The 20,608-nt window shown below is 41.9% G+C and overlaps 1 protein-coding gene across 2 annotated transcripts in view; it reads right to left on the bottom strand.

The window, feature by feature from the left end:
- Positions 1-20,608, bottom strand: part of LOC126386347 (filamin-B) — an 81,716-nt gene that overhangs the window by 9,693 nt on the left and 51,415 nt on the right. Inside the window, exons 16-40 of one of the 2 annotated variants that reach the window (XM_050038621.1) lie at positions 14,946-15,069; positions 13,282-13,442; positions 13,096-13,186; positions 12,814-12,968; positions 12,028-12,145; positions 11,506-11,585; positions 11,145-11,330; positions 10,418-10,732; positions 10,102-10,213; positions 9,048-9,248; positions 8,344-8,517; positions 8,046-8,208; positions 7,770-7,930; positions 5,983-6,274; positions 5,697-5,850; positions 5,425-5,614; positions 5,060-5,307; positions 3,872-3,943; positions 3,107-3,212; positions 2,863-3,003; positions 2,356-2,484; positions 1,840-2,013; positions 1,431-1,589; positions 796-999; positions 45-197 (exon numbers count right to left, since the gene is read on the bottom strand). In XM_050038621.1, coding sequence (XP_049894578.1) covers positions 45-197; positions 796-999; positions 1,431-1,589; positions 1,840-2,013; positions 2,356-2,484; positions 2,863-3,003; positions 3,107-3,212; positions 3,872-3,943; positions 5,060-5,307; positions 5,425-5,614; positions 5,697-5,850; positions 5,983-6,274; positions 7,770-7,930; positions 8,046-8,208; positions 8,344-8,517; positions 9,048-9,248; positions 10,102-10,213; positions 10,418-10,732; positions 11,145-11,330; positions 11,506-11,585; positions 12,028-12,145; positions 12,814-12,968; positions 13,096-13,186; positions 13,282-13,442; positions 14,946-15,069 — 4,063 coding nt within the window. The remainder of the gene's footprint in view (positions 1-44; positions 198-795; positions 1,000-1,430; positions 1,590-1,839; positions 2,014-2,355; positions 2,485-2,862; positions 3,004-3,106; positions 3,213-3,871; positions 3,944-5,059; positions 5,308-5,424; positions 5,615-5,696; positions 5,851-5,982; positions 6,275-7,769; positions 7,931-8,045; positions 8,209-8,343; positions 8,518-9,047; positions 9,249-10,101; positions 10,214-10,417; positions 10,733-11,144; positions 11,331-11,505; positions 11,586-12,027; positions 12,146-12,813; positions 12,969-13,095; positions 13,187-13,281; positions 13,443-14,945; positions 15,070-20,608) is intronic. The other variant, XM_050038622.1, reaches the window with a different exon arrangement.

The raw sequence follows: 20,608 nt of genomic DNA, 5'->3' as shown, positions 1-20,608 counted from the left end.
ATAAACACACAGAGCAGTAACATTAGTTTTGTTTTGTTTTTTACCTGGGACATGTTCCTCTGCAAAGCGGATCGAGACAATGTAGTTTCCTGGTTCAGTAGGACAGTAGGTGACTCCACATGTTCCATCCTCCATGTCCTCCGTCTGGATGTCCACCTTACTGGGACCTTCGATGGCCAGAGCCAGGCCGCCATAACCTGCGCACACACACACACAGATACATGAAGCTACCATTGGCTCGCTAAACAGGCTGCTGTCAGACTTTTAAGTGATAATTCCCAACCTCAGCAGTTACCTGTGAGTAGTGTTGTTATAATAGTGTTATAAATATGATAATATTGTTGGTAAAATACTTTAAGTTTAGTGAAATGTGGTAATTTGTAGGAGAATTTCTACTTGACAAAATACAAACGTGGCAGATTCACATTGGATTAAGATCACAGACGACCTCTGCAATTATTAAATTACCAGAGGCCCCCAGTTAAACTAGTCCCATGCAAATAGGGCTTAAGAGTCTACTGCCATGCTACCAGCTCTGTGTAGTTGAGCTACTGCTAAAATGATAATGTGTAGCAGGTATAATATTCACTATGTTCAGCATCTTAGTTTAGCGTGTTAGCATGCTAATAGTTGCCATTTAGCAATAGATTTTAGCTGATAGATTTCATGACAATCCATCCAAGTGGTGAATTGACAATATAATCGTCCATAGAGTCAAACCACTAGCATGGCTAAAACAAAAAGGCATTTAGACAATTAAAATACAGATGTGACAAAGATGCTCTGCATACTGACCGGCCTCGCGAGTGTCGACCACGAAGCTGGAGTTGTTGAAAGTAGTTCCCTGGACGAGGCCGTCACCATGAACCTTGACTTGGCTGGCGTCACCAATCTCAGACTGGACGACCATGATGGGGATGGGACTGTTGGGGACGTGACGGCCGTTCTTAAGGATGCTGACCAGATGTTCACCAACCTCCCGGGGAATGAAGGAGATACCTGGGATAAGGAGGGATAGAGTAAGAGGAGGTAGAGAGATAGACAATTTGGAGGTAATGAAAAGTGGAAAAGGAAAAGATCGAGGAATTGGAGAAACATGGAGGAGGGGATAGGTGGAGAAAGAAGAGAAGCAGAGGGGAGAGGACGAAACAAAGGGGGTTAAGGAGAAGAAAAATTAATTTAAAAAAAAAGGAAGGAGAGGAAACAAAATTTAAGAAAGGGAAGGAGAAATAGCATGAGGAGGAGGAGGAAAGAAAATAGAGAAAGGAAGTAGAGAAATGGAGGAGGATTGAGGGGTGGAGAGTGAGCAACGTGGAAACAAAAGAGGAAATGAGAAGAAGGAAAACAGGTGAAAGGATAGATTCGAATCAACACATTACTATAACTGTTTAATTACTTTAGAGTGTGTGGAATTTGTGTATGCATGTTACCAATGTGGTTGTTGGCCATCCTCTTCAGCAGGCAGGGCTCGTCGCGTCCAGACGGTGCCTTGATGCTGGCGGTCAGCAGGCTCAGGTCCGTCTCATTGATGTCCAGAGAGAAATCTGCTGCTGAGCCCAGTTTGACCTGAGAGCGCCGCTGGTTGTCCTCTGAAACACAAACACAAACACACACACAGTTAGGACCCCACTGTGAACGTGTAGCTGAACCCAGATATTTTACATTATGTCTGTTATGAACTACTCTTTTGTTAAATTACACCTCACTCTGTACAGTGGAGGGTAGAAATGAAATCATGACTTCTCATTAACGATTTGTTTCCAGTGGTTCTGTAAAAGCTTTGGATTATTGATCACAAATGTTCTGCCTGTTATTGTGTCTGTGTGTTTGCAGTCTAACCAGTGATCCTGGCGGTGAATGGGCTGCCGGCAATGTGGTCATTGTTGTATTTGACCAGGATGTTGTAGTCTCCAGGCAGAGTGGGCAGGTAGCTGACGCTGCACGTCCCGTCCTTGTTGTCCACACAGCTGATCTCTGCTTTGGACGGACCCTCGATGGCCAGGTCCAGACCCCCTATACAGACAGACAGACAGACAGACGTACTGATTATATTTGAAACAGGATGTCATCGCTGATTTCTAAAAATAAAAACCTCTTTCCAAAATACTGACATGATTATAAGAATTTACTGCTACAATATCACCATTACAAACACCAGTACTGCAGATACTGTCACAACTGTTGCTGCTATGAATACTACTAAATTGTTTCTGTTGCAGAATTGTGCAACTTTAACAATGAATTTCATGATTACAAAAAGAATGTGACTATTGTTTCCCAACCCCACTGTGACTAATTCACACAGTCACAGTCGTTAACAGGAATAACTACCAGCTCTTCCTGTAGCTCACGTACCTTCAGAGGCGTCATCTGTGCAGACGGTGAACATGGCCGTCTTGTTAGCGACGCCATAGCTCAGACCAGGACCATAAGCTGTGACATTGGGACTACTGGCGTGGTTCACGTAGAACTGAAGGGGAGACTCTGCAACACACACACACACAATCATTGCCACTACAATTTAAAATCACTAAAACTACAAGTGAAGAAGTCCTCAGTCCTCACTCTTCAGTGTACTTTGAATCTGGATCTTTTTTTTTTTAACATTTGGGCTCCTTTGTTCCAATGAAGGGAAATCTGAACCCAAGCAATAACAATCTATGAGTGGTAGGCGACATGCACATCACTGGCTTTGTCTTCTTTGTGGTGCAGGGAATTAAAAAAAGGATTTCCCGCACACACCTCTCACCTCTGCATTGATTTATTTAACAAAGTATGAGCATTATGGTCACATGTGCCTTTATCAAGACATATTCAATAAGTCTAGAGAACCCCATTTACTAAGTTGCAGACTGTGCTAACCTGGGATGTGTGAGCCGTTGTATTTGATGTGCATCTCGTGCAGGCCGGCCTCAGTGGGTGAGTACTGCACCGTCACCGTCCCATCCAGGTTGTCTGTGATCAGCGGCTGAGCTTTTTTACCTGAAGGCATGTGCACCTCACCTGAGAGAGTCAGAGAGTTGGAGACACATGTAAATATTATTTGCATATTCCCATTTGACTGTTATGTTAACCTGTAATGAAACCTGCTTCTTATCAGTCTCACCTGTGACCTCTCCCTTCCTGAACGAGAACGGTATCACCATGTCAAACGGTCTGAAGCCGCTTCCATTAACGCTGCTGCTGATTGGCTTGTAGTTTTCTGATGTCACCTGAAGACACACAAACACACACAAAGATTTTAATGCCTCTATTCAACACTGAAAACAACTTCTGTCCGTCCCAGTGACCTGCATTAGAAACATGCTGCTGCGTCCAAGCCCCTGCCCACACAGGGGCATCCTGGGAAGTGTAGTGCGATGGAGCAGGAAGGAAGAAGAAGAAGAAGAAGAAGAAGAAGATGAAGATGATGATGATGATGTGACTCTGTGATGCAGCCACAGCGATGGAGAGTGCACTGAGGAAAAGGAGAGAGAGACCGCCACAACAAACCCTGCCTGGAGGAAGAAAAAAAAAAAATCCTCAAACACCCGTTACCATAGCAATGCCTTCTGCAACACATCTCAAACACCTGGGCTTTATTTATTCATGTTTGCCGCGATCCCATTGGCTGAGACAAAAAGAGAAGCGATGACATGGAGGAGGCAAAGCAGGCGAGCGAGTACATTTTAGGATGGAGAGAGAAGTTTGAACCAGCAGCCACCTGCAAGAGAGAGGAGCTGTGTGTGTGCGTGTGTTTTGTGCAGTGTGTGTGCTTTGTGCAGTTGTTATCGTCATCCAAATAACTATATCTATATGGTGTGTTCCAGCAAGTTAGCTCGTGTGGGGTTTTTTGAGTGTGTGCATGCATGCGTGTGTGTGTTGGGGGTACCCAGGGCTGGAAGCCAGCTCCGGGGGCGGCCTGCTGCTGCATCTCTTGCATCATGGGTACCTCATCAGTAGCCTGAAGACACGACAGTGAGGGTTAAAATCTGACCACACACACACACACACACAAACACACACTCTCTTAATCCAGCACCAACACACATTTTAGAGTGTTAAAAAGTGAGTCTTAAACCCATTTCTATCAATGAGCATTATACTTCTATCAATGTTGGAACATAAATGCATTTACTCGAGTACTGTACTTGAAGCAGCTAAAAATTGTACCTACTATTTAATTTTTTTGCTACTACATACTTCCACTCAACTATAATTTGGAGGCCGATATTGGATTTTTTATTCCACTAGGCCTACTTTTGATGTGCTATTATGGATTAAGTTACCCAGCAGTATTAAAACCGGCCATGTGAGCAGGGTATATGTATGGTGTGTTCGGTGTGCACTGAAGGAATAGACTTGCATGCACTGAATGACATAACATGCTGCTCTCCAGACATCTCTAAAATACTTAAAGGTCAAAGCTACACGTGAAGGACAGTCGTTAATCAGAATGTGTAGACAGCTATGTTGATAAACAATTGAGGCGTGAGATGGATCTTAACTCTTAGAATCCAGTTTACTTATTTATGTCCTGCACCACAGAGTGAAATTATGTGTAGCTACACACTGGTGAAGGGCAGGTGTGGTGGGACTGGTTTGGGTAAGTGCGACACTCTCTCTCACTCACACACACACAGAGGCTAAGAGACAGAGGTATTGATGACATACAGTGCTGTGGCTTTGTGGGTAAATCCTGGTCTGTAAACTGAAGGCATGAAGTCAAAAAGTTAATCAACTTATCGTCACTTAAACCTGCATCAGCTGATTGTTTTGGCCTCTTTTCAAATCAATCTGCACTTGACCTGCATTAACAGTGATCATGTAAACTTTAAAGTGAAGGATGAAACAACAGAGTCTGCTAATTTGATTTCCAGCAGCTGCCTAGAATGACAAGAAAAATATTAAAAGTCCGTACAGATACTGTGATACAGTACAAACTGTAATAAAAAATACAGTGAGATCTCCGTCTGTCTCCATGTCTTCTGTTCAAAACTGCAACAGACAACCATCTCAGCTCACATGAACTTATTATGTTTCTCTAATCAGAGTGAGCACAGTGACCACAATGACTCACCATGACTTTGAAGGGACTGCGTGGGATGTTTTCGCCTCCGAAGCGGACGTAGATGACGTAGTTCCCAGGTGCTGCCGCTGTGTAAAAGATGTCAAAGGTGCCATCCTCATTCTCCATTACTTCGGCCTCCACCTCGCTGCCGTCGGGCTGAACCACCACGCAGCTCACCTTCCCCTTCCCAGCACCCTTAGCGTTCACCACCAGGCCCAGATCCGCGCCAATAGCCACAGTGGGACCCACACCTGGACCTGGGAGGAGAGGGAAGACATTTTTAGTAGGTATTGTTCCCTCCATATTATTTTATTTTGTTTTTTTAACCATTTATTTATGTTGTCTGTGTGACATCATAATTCATAGTTATGTACCTGTGACGGTGCATTTGCTGGCGTCTCCAGTTGCCGTGGCGCGGACCTTGTAAGGCGAGGCAGGGATGTCGTCACCGCCGTACTTAATGACGATGGTGTACCGGCCTGTACGGTCGGGGATATAAGACACCCGGTATGTACCGTCACCGTTGTCGTGGATACTGGGCTGCTTAGGTTTACCATCCTGGTCCTGAAGAGGAAGGAGAACAGATATTTTAGTGTGATGTCTTTTTCCCCATGTGTGTGTATAATTATGAGTGTGTGTTACTGACAGTGATGAGCACGCTCAGTTGGCCCTGGCCGGCGTCCTTGGCATCGATGTTGAACTCAACAGGGAAGCTGGCAGGGACGCCATTGGTCAGCCCGGGGCCGCTGGCTCGCACTTTACTGGCATCATGAGTGGGCAGAACCCGAAACTTGAAGGGACTGAAGAGAAGACAGACACAGTTACTACGGAGATGTGCTCCTGACAGAGGCAACACAAACACCCCAGTACGTGAATAAAGTACAAAAAAACTAGGCATTGACTCATAGTGCCTCTGCAGTACTACTCAGTACCTGCGGGGGACGTCCTCCTCTGCGTACTTGACGGCCACAGAGTACGGTCCCTCCATAGATGGAGTGTAGGACACCAGGTGAGTCCCGTCTCCGTTGTCCGTCACCTCCACGGGCTCTGCGATGCCTTTAGGAGCCGTGACGGCCACAGCCAGCGGGGCCACACCGGCCTTCCTGCAGTCCACAGTGAAGGATTGTGGGATGTTGGCCCTGACCCCTGACCCCACACCGGGACCAGTCACCTTGACCTTGGTGGAGTCCACCACGTCCTTCACTGGGACTTTGAATGGACTTCCTGGAAAGAACAGGAAGAGGAAATGTTGGATTAAGTCACAAAAGCAAATAAATTGAGGGGTTTTTTTTCTTTTAAAGAGCCAACAAAGATTATTTGTGGACACAGTGCATCATATTGTTCCCACAAGAAACAAGTTTAATACGTTGCCCATTTTCACTGTCATTTAAAGCTAAAACAATAATTAGCAACAGCTTAATAGTCGAACAAAAAAGCCAAACGTTTCTTTGTTCCTACTTCTCAGATTATGAGGATTTTTTGGCCTGTTCATTAAATATCTTGAGGTTTTGAAGTGTCGGCTGGACAAAACAAACTAATTAAAGACATTAATTTAGGCTTTTAAAAACTGGTGGGGCATTTTTGTATCTGACATGTTATAGGCCAATCAATTATTTGAATATTCATTAAAATAACTGACTGATTAATCGAAAAAAATAATTGTTTGTTGCCTGTTCCTGGAAAACACAGCCCCATATTTAGCTTTTCAGTCTGCCTGTGCATCACTGATCCTTAAACTCTATACTTAAATATAAACTTTACTATCACAAGTAGCCTAACTCTTGGCTAATTGCTATAAGTCTATAAAGTTTATCCTGGTGTTCCACTCTTTCTGAGTTTGATCTGGGTGACATGGTTTCTGTATGCTGCAGCTCTCTGTAGCTCCAGCTGTCTTCACACAGCAGAACCACAAACCAGCAGCAGTCTGTGAAAGGTGTCGAACACGGAAACACGCTGAGCTTTTCCTGAACAAAGTCAATTAAACTGAGCTGCGGCTTTTTTTTTTTTACTTCAACCACATCTTTAAGACATTAGACTGAAACACTGTGTGTGTCAGCAACATCTTTTTATCATTAACAGAAAAACACATCTCTAAACATCAGTTGTTTACAGACAGAAATCTAGACATCTAGACAAATTAACAAACACGTGAGAGACAATTTTAAAGACAGTTAAGATTTAAAGGATAAGTCTGTATACAATTTTTCTTTTCAACAAATCCCATAAAAAGACTAAAATGAATGGCACAGCAATCCATGCAACACTAGGTAGAAAAAGATTTCACACACTTACATCTCTGCAGTGTTTCACTTTGGGTCTATTTGCACCTTATCTGATCGTACATGAGGCAACAATGGACAGGCTGGTAGTGTAACCAATCTCAGTCTAATCACTGGCTGTATGCAAAACACCTGTGTGCAACCCCGGTGGTAGGAGCTCCACCTTCTGGGAGTTGTAGTTTTTTTTAAATACTGGATAGCAAACTGAAAGGCATACAAATGAAACCACATATTTGTGAGCTGGTTTTAAAGATTGTACCAGTGGGCTTGGAGCTGAGTGCCACAGACTGTGTAGGAAGTATTGAGAGACGGACTGACACATTGTTGGTTTTGGTCTCAATAAGAGTATAGAATAATATCAGACACTGAACCAACTGACCAAACAGTGCTGTCATCTTAAACCACACCAGCATGACACATCTTAAATGATCTCATCTCACCTGGGATGTGCTCTCCTCCGTAGGTGATATTGACATCGTACATGCCAGGGGTGAAGGGAACGTACTCCACACTGCAGCTGCCATCTTTGTTGTCTTTGCAAGACATCTTTGACTCTGATGGACCCTCCACCGTGATGCCCAGACCGCCGATACCTGCCCCTCTGGTGAAGGATGAATACACCCACAATTAACAACAGTCTGACCTGAAGTTAGAGACTTTAACGTTGAAACAAAACGCTACAAAACAACTCTCTGCCCACTATCTATAAGCAGTACCTGGTGATGATGTTGAAGTTGTTTGGCTTGTCAGTCAGGGCTTGTTGGAGCCCGGGGCCAGTAGCCACCACCCTGCTGGGGTCACATCCCTCCGACACAGACACCTTGAACGGGCTCTTAGGAACTGGTGTGTCGTCATACAGAACGTGGACGTTGTGGACGCCTGTAACACACACCAGGACAGACAGCAGCTGATGATCAGAGTAAGATATGTTGTTGTAGGTTACAGAAAAATAGTTTGGTAAAGATTTATATTTTTCAGTCCTGATCACACACACAGGCGCATCAGGTGTGTTACCGTTCTCAAAAGGAGTGTACTCGACGTTGTAGGTCCCGTCGCCTGCGTCGGTGATCTCACAGTCTGTCAGCGCTCCGGACGGGTTCCTGACCTCCGCCTTTACGTGGTCTCCTCCTCGCCGCGTCAGAGGACTGGCGTCCACCGTGAATGATGTGGTGGCTTCTCTGTACACAGCTGTAGGAGACAGGAGGGAGGAACGTATGTTTAAAGAAACATTCCAACCATTTTTTTCCCACATGAACTTCAGTTTACTAGTGACGGTCAGTCCTACTCAGCCTGTGGAAGATTTATAACAGAAAACCCACACTGCAAACTGGGGACATTAAATATGAAAGACATGCGCATACATGGGTCAGGAAAGGTCTCATGAAAGATTAAAGTGAGGTGTATTTTGGGAAATGGGGAGTTTTTTTAATTTCATTTTACTTTTTTATTTGTGGGAAAACTAAACTGGAGTCTCCCTTTAAACTGTGAGTCCAAGTCAAATTACAAGGTGTGTATCTGCTGCTGTGAAAAAAAAGAGGTGAGTTTTAGTTTAAGTAAAGCGCCTATAATTTATATTTTTTAAAATCATAATGTATCAAATTACGATGTTCAACGTGTCACTCATTTCACTTCGTTAATTTGAGAGCACAAAATAATTTTACACCCTCTCTGAAACCACACAGAGCTGAGCACCGACTCTCAGATGGATCATACTGCACCTTTTCCACCCACTCCGGGTCCGAACACTTTGACCTTGGAGGTGTCGACAGCAGGATCCACCGTCACCTTGGCAGGGAAACCTGGCACGACCTTGCCTCCGTACTTCAGCAGCAGAGTGTACATGCCAGAGGTCAGAGGGATGTAGGTCACCGTGTAGGTCCCGTCTTTGTTGTCCACCACCTCCGTCTTAGCTTTAACGCCTGAAACAACACAGACCAGTTTGTATATTTACATCACAGAACTGGAGACTGAGCATCTCAAACATGAGCTGTACTTTTAACAGAAGACACTCTTCACGAAAACTCAATTTGACTTTGTGGAACTGGGACAACTTCAATACCAACTAAATATTTTTATAAATGTGTGTTTCTTGAGTATATGGATTTGTGATTTTTAATATTGTTCAATTTTTTTTTTCAAATTTCTTTAATTCTTTTGTCTTTTTTTGTTTAATTACTTTTAAGTTGTGCATGAACCTGTACATAAATGTCTATGTGTGTATTCTGACCAAACTTATTTTGGCCCTTTGTAACCAGGGCCAATTATTACCACTATTTTACCTGTATGTATAAGTTGTTGTATCATTATTGTGTTTATCATAACCCTACATGTACATTTGCGTGTCTATACACGTCTTTCTTTTCTCTACTTTCTTCTGTACAGATGAAAATGTTCATGCATCTTACACATTTTAATTTTAGTGGAAACATCTTTCAATAAAAATACAGCTTTACAAAAAAGAGTTTAAATGTGAAAAGGCCGACACTGGTGGTTTTTCCCTGCAGACAGCCATTTGTTTCAGTTCTCTTTAGTAACATGACTGGAGACTCAGAGACCTCAAGTAGTACTGAAGTTTCACAAGGCTGCGATTCAAGTTTCAAGTCTCTGCATGAAACCAAATGTCTGTCTGAAAGGAAGGAAATGTATCTAACAACTAATGGAGGACTTGGAATGAACATGTGATTTGTATTTATTGGGCTAAAACATGTACAAGCACCAGTGTTCTAATTGACAGCTAATAGTGTGTGTACTGGCTGCTGGTGTTATTAGAACCTGGTGCAGCACCACTGGGACTGATCGGGGGCGAGTCGAGTGCGTCCTCCAGGCTGAGTGTTCCTGGTCCAGCCCGGGAACAGTCCACATTCACCACACTGGGCTCTCCAACCTGCACAGACAGCAAGCTGGATCAGACTTCATACTGCAAGAATCAGAGGCTCAGAGCAGAACTAGTGAATTCAGATGCTTTGTTTTTGCAGGTGGGAAAAAAACAACATAATTGCTGAATTTATCCCAAACCAATTCAAAATCTGATTTAAAGGTACATAAAAAGCGTAATCTTTAGCTTCTATCTTCCTCTGTAGACACTCACCTTTGCTCTTTTCAGGCCCGCCCCTGATGCCACCACCTTAGAGGCGTCAAAGGGCAGCTGAATGTCGGCTTTGAATGGCGAGCCCGGGATGTGGACCTCCTCAAACAGGATGTTGACCAAGTAGTCTCCGGGCTCAGTGGGCAGGTAGGAGACGGAGCAGGTCCCGTCGCCATTGTCCGAACACTCAATCTTGGCCTCAGTCGGCCCTTCGACCGTCAGCCCCAGACCTCCAGTGCCGGCGCCCTTTGTGTCGATGGTGAACTCTGCAGGGTTTCCCACCAGACCTCCCTTCAGACCTGGACCGAACGCCTTCACCTGGAGGGGACGATGATGGTGACATGACACAATGTTGTAGAAATGAAACCGTTTCAGTTAGATTTACACTGTTAATAATAATCTGTATCTGTGTCTCCTTTAGACGTGGAAGGAACAAGAAGATGTATTTATTGTCGCTTCTTTTGTAATCTTCTTAAACATATATAGCGGGAACAGAATCTAATCTTTTTATTTTTTTCTGGGGGTTATTTTGGTTGATTTTTGTGCTTTCCTTCAAAAATAATTGCCATCATGACACAGAGGACAAGGTTTATATAGTTAAAATCTGTGCTTTAAAATAAGACCGCAGTGAGAAATAACTTTAAGGAACAGAAAACAAAAGAAACATTAAACAGACTGGATCTTTAAGGTGGTCCTAAAGGAGGTATGGAAACATGGCTGCAGATGTTACCTTGCTCGGGTCTGGGGGCAGCTGTGCGTCCACAGGGAACGGGCTCCCAGGGACGGGGTGTCCATCGTAGGAGACGTTGACAGAGTGGACGCCCTCCTCTGTGGGGGTGAAACGGACCGTACTGACGTCTGCTTTACCGGGCTGAGGCTCCACTTTACACTTCACCGCCCGCTGGCTGGGGCTCAGCTATTAACACAAACACACACACACAGAGGAACACACTGAACACCTCAGTCTCTTTTAAAGAATAAATCTGGCAACTTTCTATATTTTTCATTTTATTAGCTAATCTTGTGAAAATACAAAAACCAACAATTAATCTCACTAAGTTTTATCACTTTAAAGTGATCTCAACACTCACCACTGCCACCTCCAGTTGACCTTGGCCTCCTGCACCTTTTGTATTCACCATAAACTGCTGCTCCTGATTCACCTCCGCTCCTGAAAGACATTCATTTATTTTGTAAGCGATGAAAAGGACTTAATTTTCTCTGACCGCTTTTAAGTCAAAGCTAAAAACATTACTTTTTACACTGCGTACTCCACCCTGTAATGACTGAAAACTTATTTTTAAACTCCATTTTAAATAATTTAAATAATCTTTTTATCTTTGCACCTCTTGTCTGCACTTTTGCTATTTTAAATGGTGCTTTTTTTGTTATTGCAAATCATTTAGTAATTAATTGGACGTTAGGTCACACAAGAGACAGCTGCCAAGTCAGGTCAAGTTTAAGTCAGTTTAATTATTCAGAAATATAAATCCTGATGCTAGTTTTGATACTGAAGAGGTTAAAAATGTAAACTCATACACTTGACGGACAACTATGAGGTTTCTAAGTTGGACAGAAGGCTGGCAGGAAGCAGAGAAAGACGTATTTCTTACTTCCTTCCAGGTTGTCCACGTTGACTTTGCTCAGATCCAGCGGGGCAGCGATGCCGACTGTGAAGGGGCTCTTGGCGATGGGATCTCCTCCATACTTCACTGTGATCTTCTGCTCCCCCTGCAGACACCCAACATGCAGACACTTCAGCTCCATTTTACAAAATAAGAAGACAATTCAAAGTCGAAATATTGCGAGTATCCTGATATGCATTTTTCATATCATATTAAAAATTATACCAGTATTATGGTGAAGGAGATGATATGGCACACCTCGAGTGGACACGTGAAATGGGGTGTTTTGCATACATGACTCAATGTCTCAGTTACGTGTCTTTTGTTTTTTAACAAGACAAAAAACAAACAAACAAAACGGCACTGATTTTTAGATACTCTAATCCCTTACATCCACATGGGCATATCTTTGCTTATTTGTTCTTTTGTGAACTTACTTCTACATATCTACCTACACTTACATATCTCTGTCTGTCTACACCTCTTTAATCAGTCATTTCAGATAGAGATGATAAAATATTACAATAATATTTTAATAATATATTATAATATTCTGTATATAATATAATCATTTATTTGTTATTATATAATGATATAATACATTATTATACTGGGCTGATAAATAGAGCACAGACAAATCAGTTGCACAGGTGTGAATGTGATGTACCCTTTGTACAGTTTGCTGTGTAGGTGTGTATTTAACGTACCCATTAAACAGGTGTGTGTTTGTGTGTCTGTTATTCAACCTCATGTGCTACCATTTCTTTGGCATACCTGTTGTACAGGTGTGTATTTGACAGTCTGGGAGTAGTCGTAGTTGTCGATGATGTCAAAGTCTTTGACGGGGGAGGAGAAGGTGACGTCCAGCGGTGCTTTACCGGCTCCTTTGGTCAACACTGTGAAATGAGTCGGCTTACCGCTCTCCACACCTGCACAGGTAGACAGAGAGGAAGTGCAGCAGTCAGGTAACAACACATACAGACATAGCATCAAATAAAAACAGTTATTTGAAAATAGGTAATTTTGATTGTGTGCGTGAGTGTGTCTGTGTCTCACCAGTACAAGACAGTCCTGGACCCTCTGCTCTGACCTTTGATGCATCATGGGAAGGTTCTACTTTGACAAGAAATGGGCTCTGTGGAACTTCCTGTGAGGAAAAAGTTAAACCCAGTAAATTCATCATATCAAACCACCATTATCCTCTCATTTCTGTCCAGTGCGTGTGTGTGTGTGTGTGTGTACCTTGTCAGTAAACAGGACTTTAACGGTGAGTCTTCCAGCAGCAGGAGGCATGTATTTGACAGTGAATGTGTCATTGGCGTTGGGGATAATGTCAAAGTCCACGTCGGCCTCTTTGTCACCGACCATGTTGGCATCACACTTAATGCCCACGCTGACGTCACCTGGACACACACACACACACACACACACACACTTATTCTGTCACTTGCTACCTTGACAGTGAGTGTTATGAATTAACTCGACTCACTGTTTCCAGTGTTACAGTGACACTGACTGCCACAGGGGGGCGGTAGAGTGTTTCTGTTTACAGCCGTTCATTCATCCTACTCAGACACGTTGCCCCTGGGATGCTGTCATCAGCTCTCATGTAAACAATGAACTAAACCAGCGGCACAATCAAAGAGTTTCCTGCAGCAGAACTGAGCCGTCAATCACAGCGGAGGAATTCAAAGTATGAGAGGAACGAAGCAGGAAGCTGTGTCACATGACAGAAACAGGTCAGATTCTTTCACCACTGACGATATCAACACTCCTCTCTCTGCGTCTCTCTCTCGTCAGCCCTCCCCTGCTCTCCCATAGCTGCTTCACCCAGGGGGTGCAACCTAGACAGGTGTGTTCATACAATATATCATCATATACAATCACCTGTTGTGCACAGAGCAGAGGATGCCAGGACAACACCGGAAAGAAAATCCTGACAGTATCAAATACTCACTGCCTGCAGGAGCCTCTAAATCAGTGGTTCCCAACTGGTGAATCGTGTTTCATAAGTGGGTCAAGGGTCCATTCTGAATCGACCGCAAGTGACAAGTGAAGCAACTTTATTTTTAGGTACAGTGAATTTCCAGCAGAGAGCTTTAATTTTGAAGTGCCGTTTTCTGCTGTAGAATGAGTGACGAACAGACAGCTACTTGACAGAGACAGAAAACTAGCTTGGCACATGGCCGAAAGCAAGTATTACATTATATTAAACTGTGGGACCTCGAACTCATGACTAAGGAGAAATCTGGACCCAGAGGCTCAACCAGTTGGGAACCACTGCTCTAAATGTTTCGTAGGAGAACAATTAGTCATGAAACGAAATTTACACCAGATTTTGATATTATCTCAATAAATCTATACAGATGAATCCTCATCCTCACCATCCTGGTGGATGGCTACAGATTCTTCACAAGTATCTTCGGGTATATTGCTCCATTCATCTTCCCTTTTTATGATGTGGATTCTGCTGGTACATGAGAGGATAAACAGCCCCATACCATGATGCTTCCACCTCCAAACTACACTGTAGATATGGTATTTTTTGCAGTGGTTCTGCTCTCTTCAATTTAAAACTCTTTAATGTATTTTTGTACTTGGTTTGTGCAGGTAGGTGATGAAGCATGATTGTGTGAGTGTGTGTTCCGCTCAGGAAGGTTAAATTGATGAATTTCCTGTCAGGATGTTTCTGCCTTGAGATCATCGTCAGCACACACCAAGGGGAAAAGAGCGTGTGTGTGTGTGTGTGTGTGTGTGTGTGTGTGTGTATCGCTCTCAGACAATATAAAGGTGAATGTTTGTCTGCATGTTTAAGTGTGGAAACTGCCGTCACACCAAATAAAACCGTCTGTGGGGGAATTCCTGTCTTAATTATCACTCTGTGTATGTGTGTGTGTCTTTCTTACCGTCTCCAGCTCCTGAACAGTCCACGGTGAAGTGCGTGGGCTCGTTGGCCTTCAGTCCAGTTTTCTCCACTCCAGGACCGAACACCTTCACCTTGCTGGGGTGGCTGCCTTTACCAACATTCACCTACAAGCACCACAACAGGAAATGACATCACTTACTTCCATTTTGAAAAGGTTATTCAAGGAGATTCCCCCCCTCTCAGATCCTGCAGTGTTAAAAGCAGCACAACAGTTAAAATGTTTTGGTATTCTTAGTATTACAAACAATTAAAACAAAACATGGAGTTCCACAGGGCTCTGTCACGGATCCTCTACTTTTAAAATCTTTATATATTGCTTAACTACAATTTGTGATGTTGGATCTCATACAGCTTAATTTCACTAAACTTTAACACAGTAGTGACGTGTTATTGCAGTTAAGGTAAGAACAGTGAATTTGAAACAGTAAAGCTATAGGCTAATTTTCACATCAGCAGCCTTTTAAAATTTTGAATGAATTCAGGGAGCCTATATTTGGACAGGAGCCCCTAAACATGCCAAGAATAATAATGCATCACTTAGAGCCCCTGAGAGTGACACAAGTCTTATGGTACTCTGCAAATATAGTGTTCCTACATGTGACATTAAAAAATTGGTAGACCAGAACTTTAGATATGTATTTAAAGGATAGAGGGCTCAACCAATGATGACGTTCAAGTGCAGAGATTTCTCTAATATATTGTATGTTAGTTCACTTTTCAGCTGCAGCTTCAGCAATAAAAAAACTGATGCCTGGGATCAAACATTATCTAATAGAGTTAAAAAGCTGTCTGGGTATGAATATGTAGAGGTAGATCATACCTATGATTTACACTGTTTTCACAAAGAAAATACCTATATATTAATTTATAAAAGTGGTTCAAGTCAGTTCAACATAAATCAGAAATGCTAAACATTTTACAAATATTTTAAAAGGATTGTGCTTTGGTTTTTTACTGCTGCTCATGTCTTGCAGCACGTTGGCAGTCAGTCATGATTAAAAATATATTATCAAGGATTATAACATTTATTTCTGGATGGTACAGTGATGTAAAATATAACATTAAACTCAAACTTGAAACGTGAAATATATATAGTCAAATGGTTGGAAAATATAATAAGAATAAGGAAGAGGAGGAGGAAGAAAGAAGATGATTAAAAGAACAAAAACGACATCAAGATCAAGCAAGTCAGAAAACTCTAAAGCAAATGAACCAAACAACACAGTTTTCACATTTAAATGAAATGTCACAATTTATTTTTAAACCAACCTCTTATGATTAAAGTGGATAGAAGAGATGTTGGGTTTAGTACAGCTGATGATTAAGGTGAGTTTCACTCAACATGTTAGTCACAAATTCACTGTTGTAAGATGAAAAAAAAAAAAAAAAAAGAGAGGAAATAATCAAAAAATGCATCCATTGCATGAATGCATTTACAAACCACCAACTAAATGATCCTTTCACTTCAAAGTCACTCAATCATTTTAACATATTACACAGTAAGTCAACACCCACCTAATACATAAAAACTAGACCCCAGTGTGCAAAGTGCAAAGCATTCAAGTTTGTTTATCAGCCATCTTCCAGGTTTGTTTTTAAAAAATGAAGACCGAGCACCCCCGAAGTTTTATCTGTCAACGAAACTCCAACCAAATCTCTTTTAAACCTCAAAGCCAACACTGCAGAGGATTCAAACATCCACAGATGTGCTTACTGAAGGTGTAGATTTGTGCAGTGACTGCTTGTGGTAGCATGCTAGTGCTAGAAACCACAGTAGTCCCCAAGCTAGCGATACCAGCTTGTTCTATTAGCAACTGAGCTAAATCACATCAGTTGTGTTCATTCATTCATTCATTCATTTTCCGTATCCGCTTATTCTGTTAGGAGTTGCAGGAGGGCTGGAGCCTATCCCAGCTGACATTGGGCTAGAGGCAGGGTACACCCTGGACAGGTCACCAGACTATCACAGGGCTGACACATAGAGACAGACAACCATTCACACTCACATTCACACCTACAGACAATTTAGAGTCACCAATTAACCTGCATGTCTTTGGACTGTGGGAGGAAGCTGGAGTACCTGGAGAAAAACCCACACTGACAAGAGGTGATGCAAAGTCCACACAGAGGGGCTCCCCCACCCCGGGTTCAAACAAGGAACCCTCTTGTGGTAAGGCGACAATGCTAACCACTGCACCAGTGGTGCAGGGTAGAGACATATTTGTGCCATTGATGCAGGTCATGTCTCTTTTGACATACAGTTTCATATTCAAGCAAAGCAGGTTTACAGCATGAATTATTGCATCAAAGTTGAACTCAACACCAAACCTCTTAGCAAATTAATTTCACCTTAGTTCCATTGCAAGTACTTGATTTCAGTCTAAAACTGAACTGTAGTAGACGCTGAGGTGGCTGAGCCTGAGCCAAAAGTTGCAGTAAACTTAACAATGTCTTGCCGTCCATATTCTGTTTTCAGTACAATTACACAACAACACATAAACTGCATTATGTGTTGTTTTCCATCACAGCTGTGAATATTAGTGACAGTTAGGGTCATGTGAGGTTGGGTCAGGTTTCCACCATGAGCTTCTCTTCTTCCCCTCTGACTTCTTTACCTTCCCACTTCTAATGAAAAGGTGTCACGGCTGTGTGTTCCCAGCAGTGCTGAGAGCTGGGTGTGACTGTTTACTTTCCATCCATCTACTGTATCAACATTAAAGCTGGAGAAAGGTGCAGTCGGTGCCTGCAGGCTGCTGCAGCTCACGACAAGCCTGCTGATTCATCACGGTGACATCAGCTCTAAACTTTGGAATAATACTTTTTAGACAAGTACAAACTTCCCTGCACCAGTTGCAATGATTTGTGGACAAGTACAAATACTTCCAGCAGAGCCAGAAAAAACACGCAGGATGTTCTTTTTTACCATGATTGCGAAGGAAAACACTCATCTCTCATTTTTTTATGATTGTGCAATCAAATGCTCTCTAGACTCTTCAAAGCTGCATCGACTTGTCTTGTCTGAGGAGTCTCTATCTTATAACTTCTGGACTTTGTACCTCAGATGTCTCAACACAAAGAAAGGAACATATTTGCCAACTCCTGCGGCCTGTTGGCATTGTCATAAATTCCTGAGCAGCACACAAACACATATCCAGACATATCTAAGGCCCACTGGAAGTTTCTCATAAGGCTTATTTGCCCTGCGGGTGCACCTATAAAAACCACATAAGAACAGGGAGACGGGAAGACAGCTGATAAACAAAGTCTGTAACCTCACAGTGATAAATACAAGGCAAAGAAAACTCTCAAACTGTGATTAAGAAAACTGAAAAAGGTGGTTACAGTGCAAAGAAGACTGGTTAGTGCATATCTCAGCTGTAAAATGAAAACCTTTTCACTTTATTTATTTTATATAATTTAGCTTTCAGCACAGTGAGTATCCTGAAGTCATGTTTGAAATGAATATTCTAAATTTCATTGGTTAATAAAACTTTATTCTAATACAAGACAGTTTTAATTTGAGAGTTAACAAAGTGAAAAGGTCATTCAACAGGAACAAGATTTACTTCATAAAAAAAAAATATAAATCACATGCTGTAAAGATGACAGCAGAGCTTCACTGATATGAACCCCTCGCATGTAAATATAAATTACTGCACATATGTTTGTGCTCTCAATGTTTCACAAGCTTCTTTTAACCAGCTTCACCTGGAGGGCAGGTTTTTGATATCCAGTCAACCAGGAGGAGTAATTAGTGCAGCACCAAGGATGCGGTCCCTCTGATTTCAACTTTAACTTCACTGATTTGACTTTTAATTAAACCAGCAACTAACACTGAAGCAAAAATATCAAAAGCTATGGCGGAGCTAAACGCACTGGACCTTAAGAAAACACTCAAATGCAGAAAATGCTGTGTTTGCATGTGTTTTCTGTGTGCCACATGGTGAATATGTTTTTGAACATGTGCTTTATTTACCTGTTGGGCTTTTTCTAAATGCTACATTACGTGTTGTCAAAGCAATGTAGGTGCTCACTTCGTTTGATTGTGTTTTCTTATATTGAGTATTGATTAAACAGGAAAAGACATTGCTTATTTTAATTTTTAAAAAGGGTTATATAAGAAGATTTGCCCCCTCAAATCCCGTGATGTTTAAAAATGGCAAAGCAGTTTGTGTTTATTGTATTTCTAACATTAAAAAGAGTGAACACTAATTATGGAGTGCCACAGAGCTCCGTCCTGGATCCCCTACTTTTCAGTCTTTATATATTACTCAATGCAACATTTATGTGTTGTCAAAGCAGTGCAGATGTTGGATATGTTTTCTTAAATTGAGCACTGATTGACCTTTGAGCTCTCTTGGCCACTGAAGTGGGGACTCCCTGAGAGGAACTGCCCACTGGGGAGAGTACCTACTCTGAACTATGATGGATAATAATTTTCATGATGCAGACACAACAAAAATGGGGGTTCTTCGAAATTAAAAAAATTTAGGTCCAAAAACGCCAAGGAAGACTGACGGGCTCGTACATCAGAAATTAGTAAAACAGAAAATAAAGTAAAATAATTGTCTGGTGTGGCAAAACACACTGTGAGTCGATCAGATTCTTTAACAGTCAATTCAGTATTATTTGTATTCCTTGATGCTGCATGTGTTGTAAAGTTAAGACGTCCTAAGTCCATCCCAAGTATCATATCAGGGCCAATCCTGGCATATATAACAGCACGTTAGTTATGAGAGTCACATTTTCCCAGTTCATTTCAGATCATGAATTTAATCATAAAACTTTCCATTTTTTTTATCAGAATCTCCAGTATGTGGATCAAGTAGCTCGGGAAAACAAGGTGTGCCAGATTAAGTAGACTCCAGCTATTATTTCTTTTTGTCAGTTATATATTTAATGAACATTTAAGTAAATATAAGTGTCGGATTGCATTCGGATCAGAATTGGGGCTGAAAATAATTGGACATCCCTTTCTCCATTTTTCAGGTTGTTGCCAATTCTCTTAAATTCAGAAAAGGTTCAGATCAGTGAAGCTCTAGTGTAGCTCAACCCAAATAAGTGTTTTTAAAAAACACACACACACACAAAAAGCAAAGTGGGTTACAATGCTTGGGCAGTGGTTACAGTGCAGAAAAGACTAGTTAGTGCATGTGGTGATTAAATCATCTTTAACATTCACATAAAAACAACTTAATGTAAAAAAAATAATTTAAATCCAGTTTTGATTAGTGACGTTCAAAGTGACCTTATGAAAGACAAACCAAAGGTTGTTACAGTGCACAAACAGAGGTTACAGTGTGGTGAATAAAGTACAACATGTGAACATTAATCAAAAGACAACAGGGTTTGTTAAACACATTAAACATTTTTATGGTGTTAATGATGCCTTAGTGTCAGTTTCAGGTCAGAAAATGGTTTGAAATGAAAGTCAAGTTTGTAGTTTAACGATTTAGCAAAAGAACACAAGTTAACATTTAGATGTCAAGCAACTTTGGCAATAACAACTGTGATCAGTCAAACTAATGGCTTCATTCCACATGACATACACTATGATGGTCATAGTGGACGTGACAAAATCTAAACTAGCAAACCGTTCGTTTTAAAGAAATACTTCAACATCTTGGTGTTTAAGGGTGCTTT

Source organism: Epinephelus moara, chromosome 24 (assembly GCF_006386435.1).
Source record: "Epinephelus moara isolate mb chromosome 24, YSFRI_EMoa_1.0, whole genome shotgun sequence".
NCBI lineage: Eukaryota > Metazoa > Chordata > Actinopteri > Perciformes > Serranidae > Epinephelus > Epinephelus moara.
Note: the sequence above shows the minus strand (reverse complement) of the source record. Positions and strands in the feature narration are given on the sequence as shown.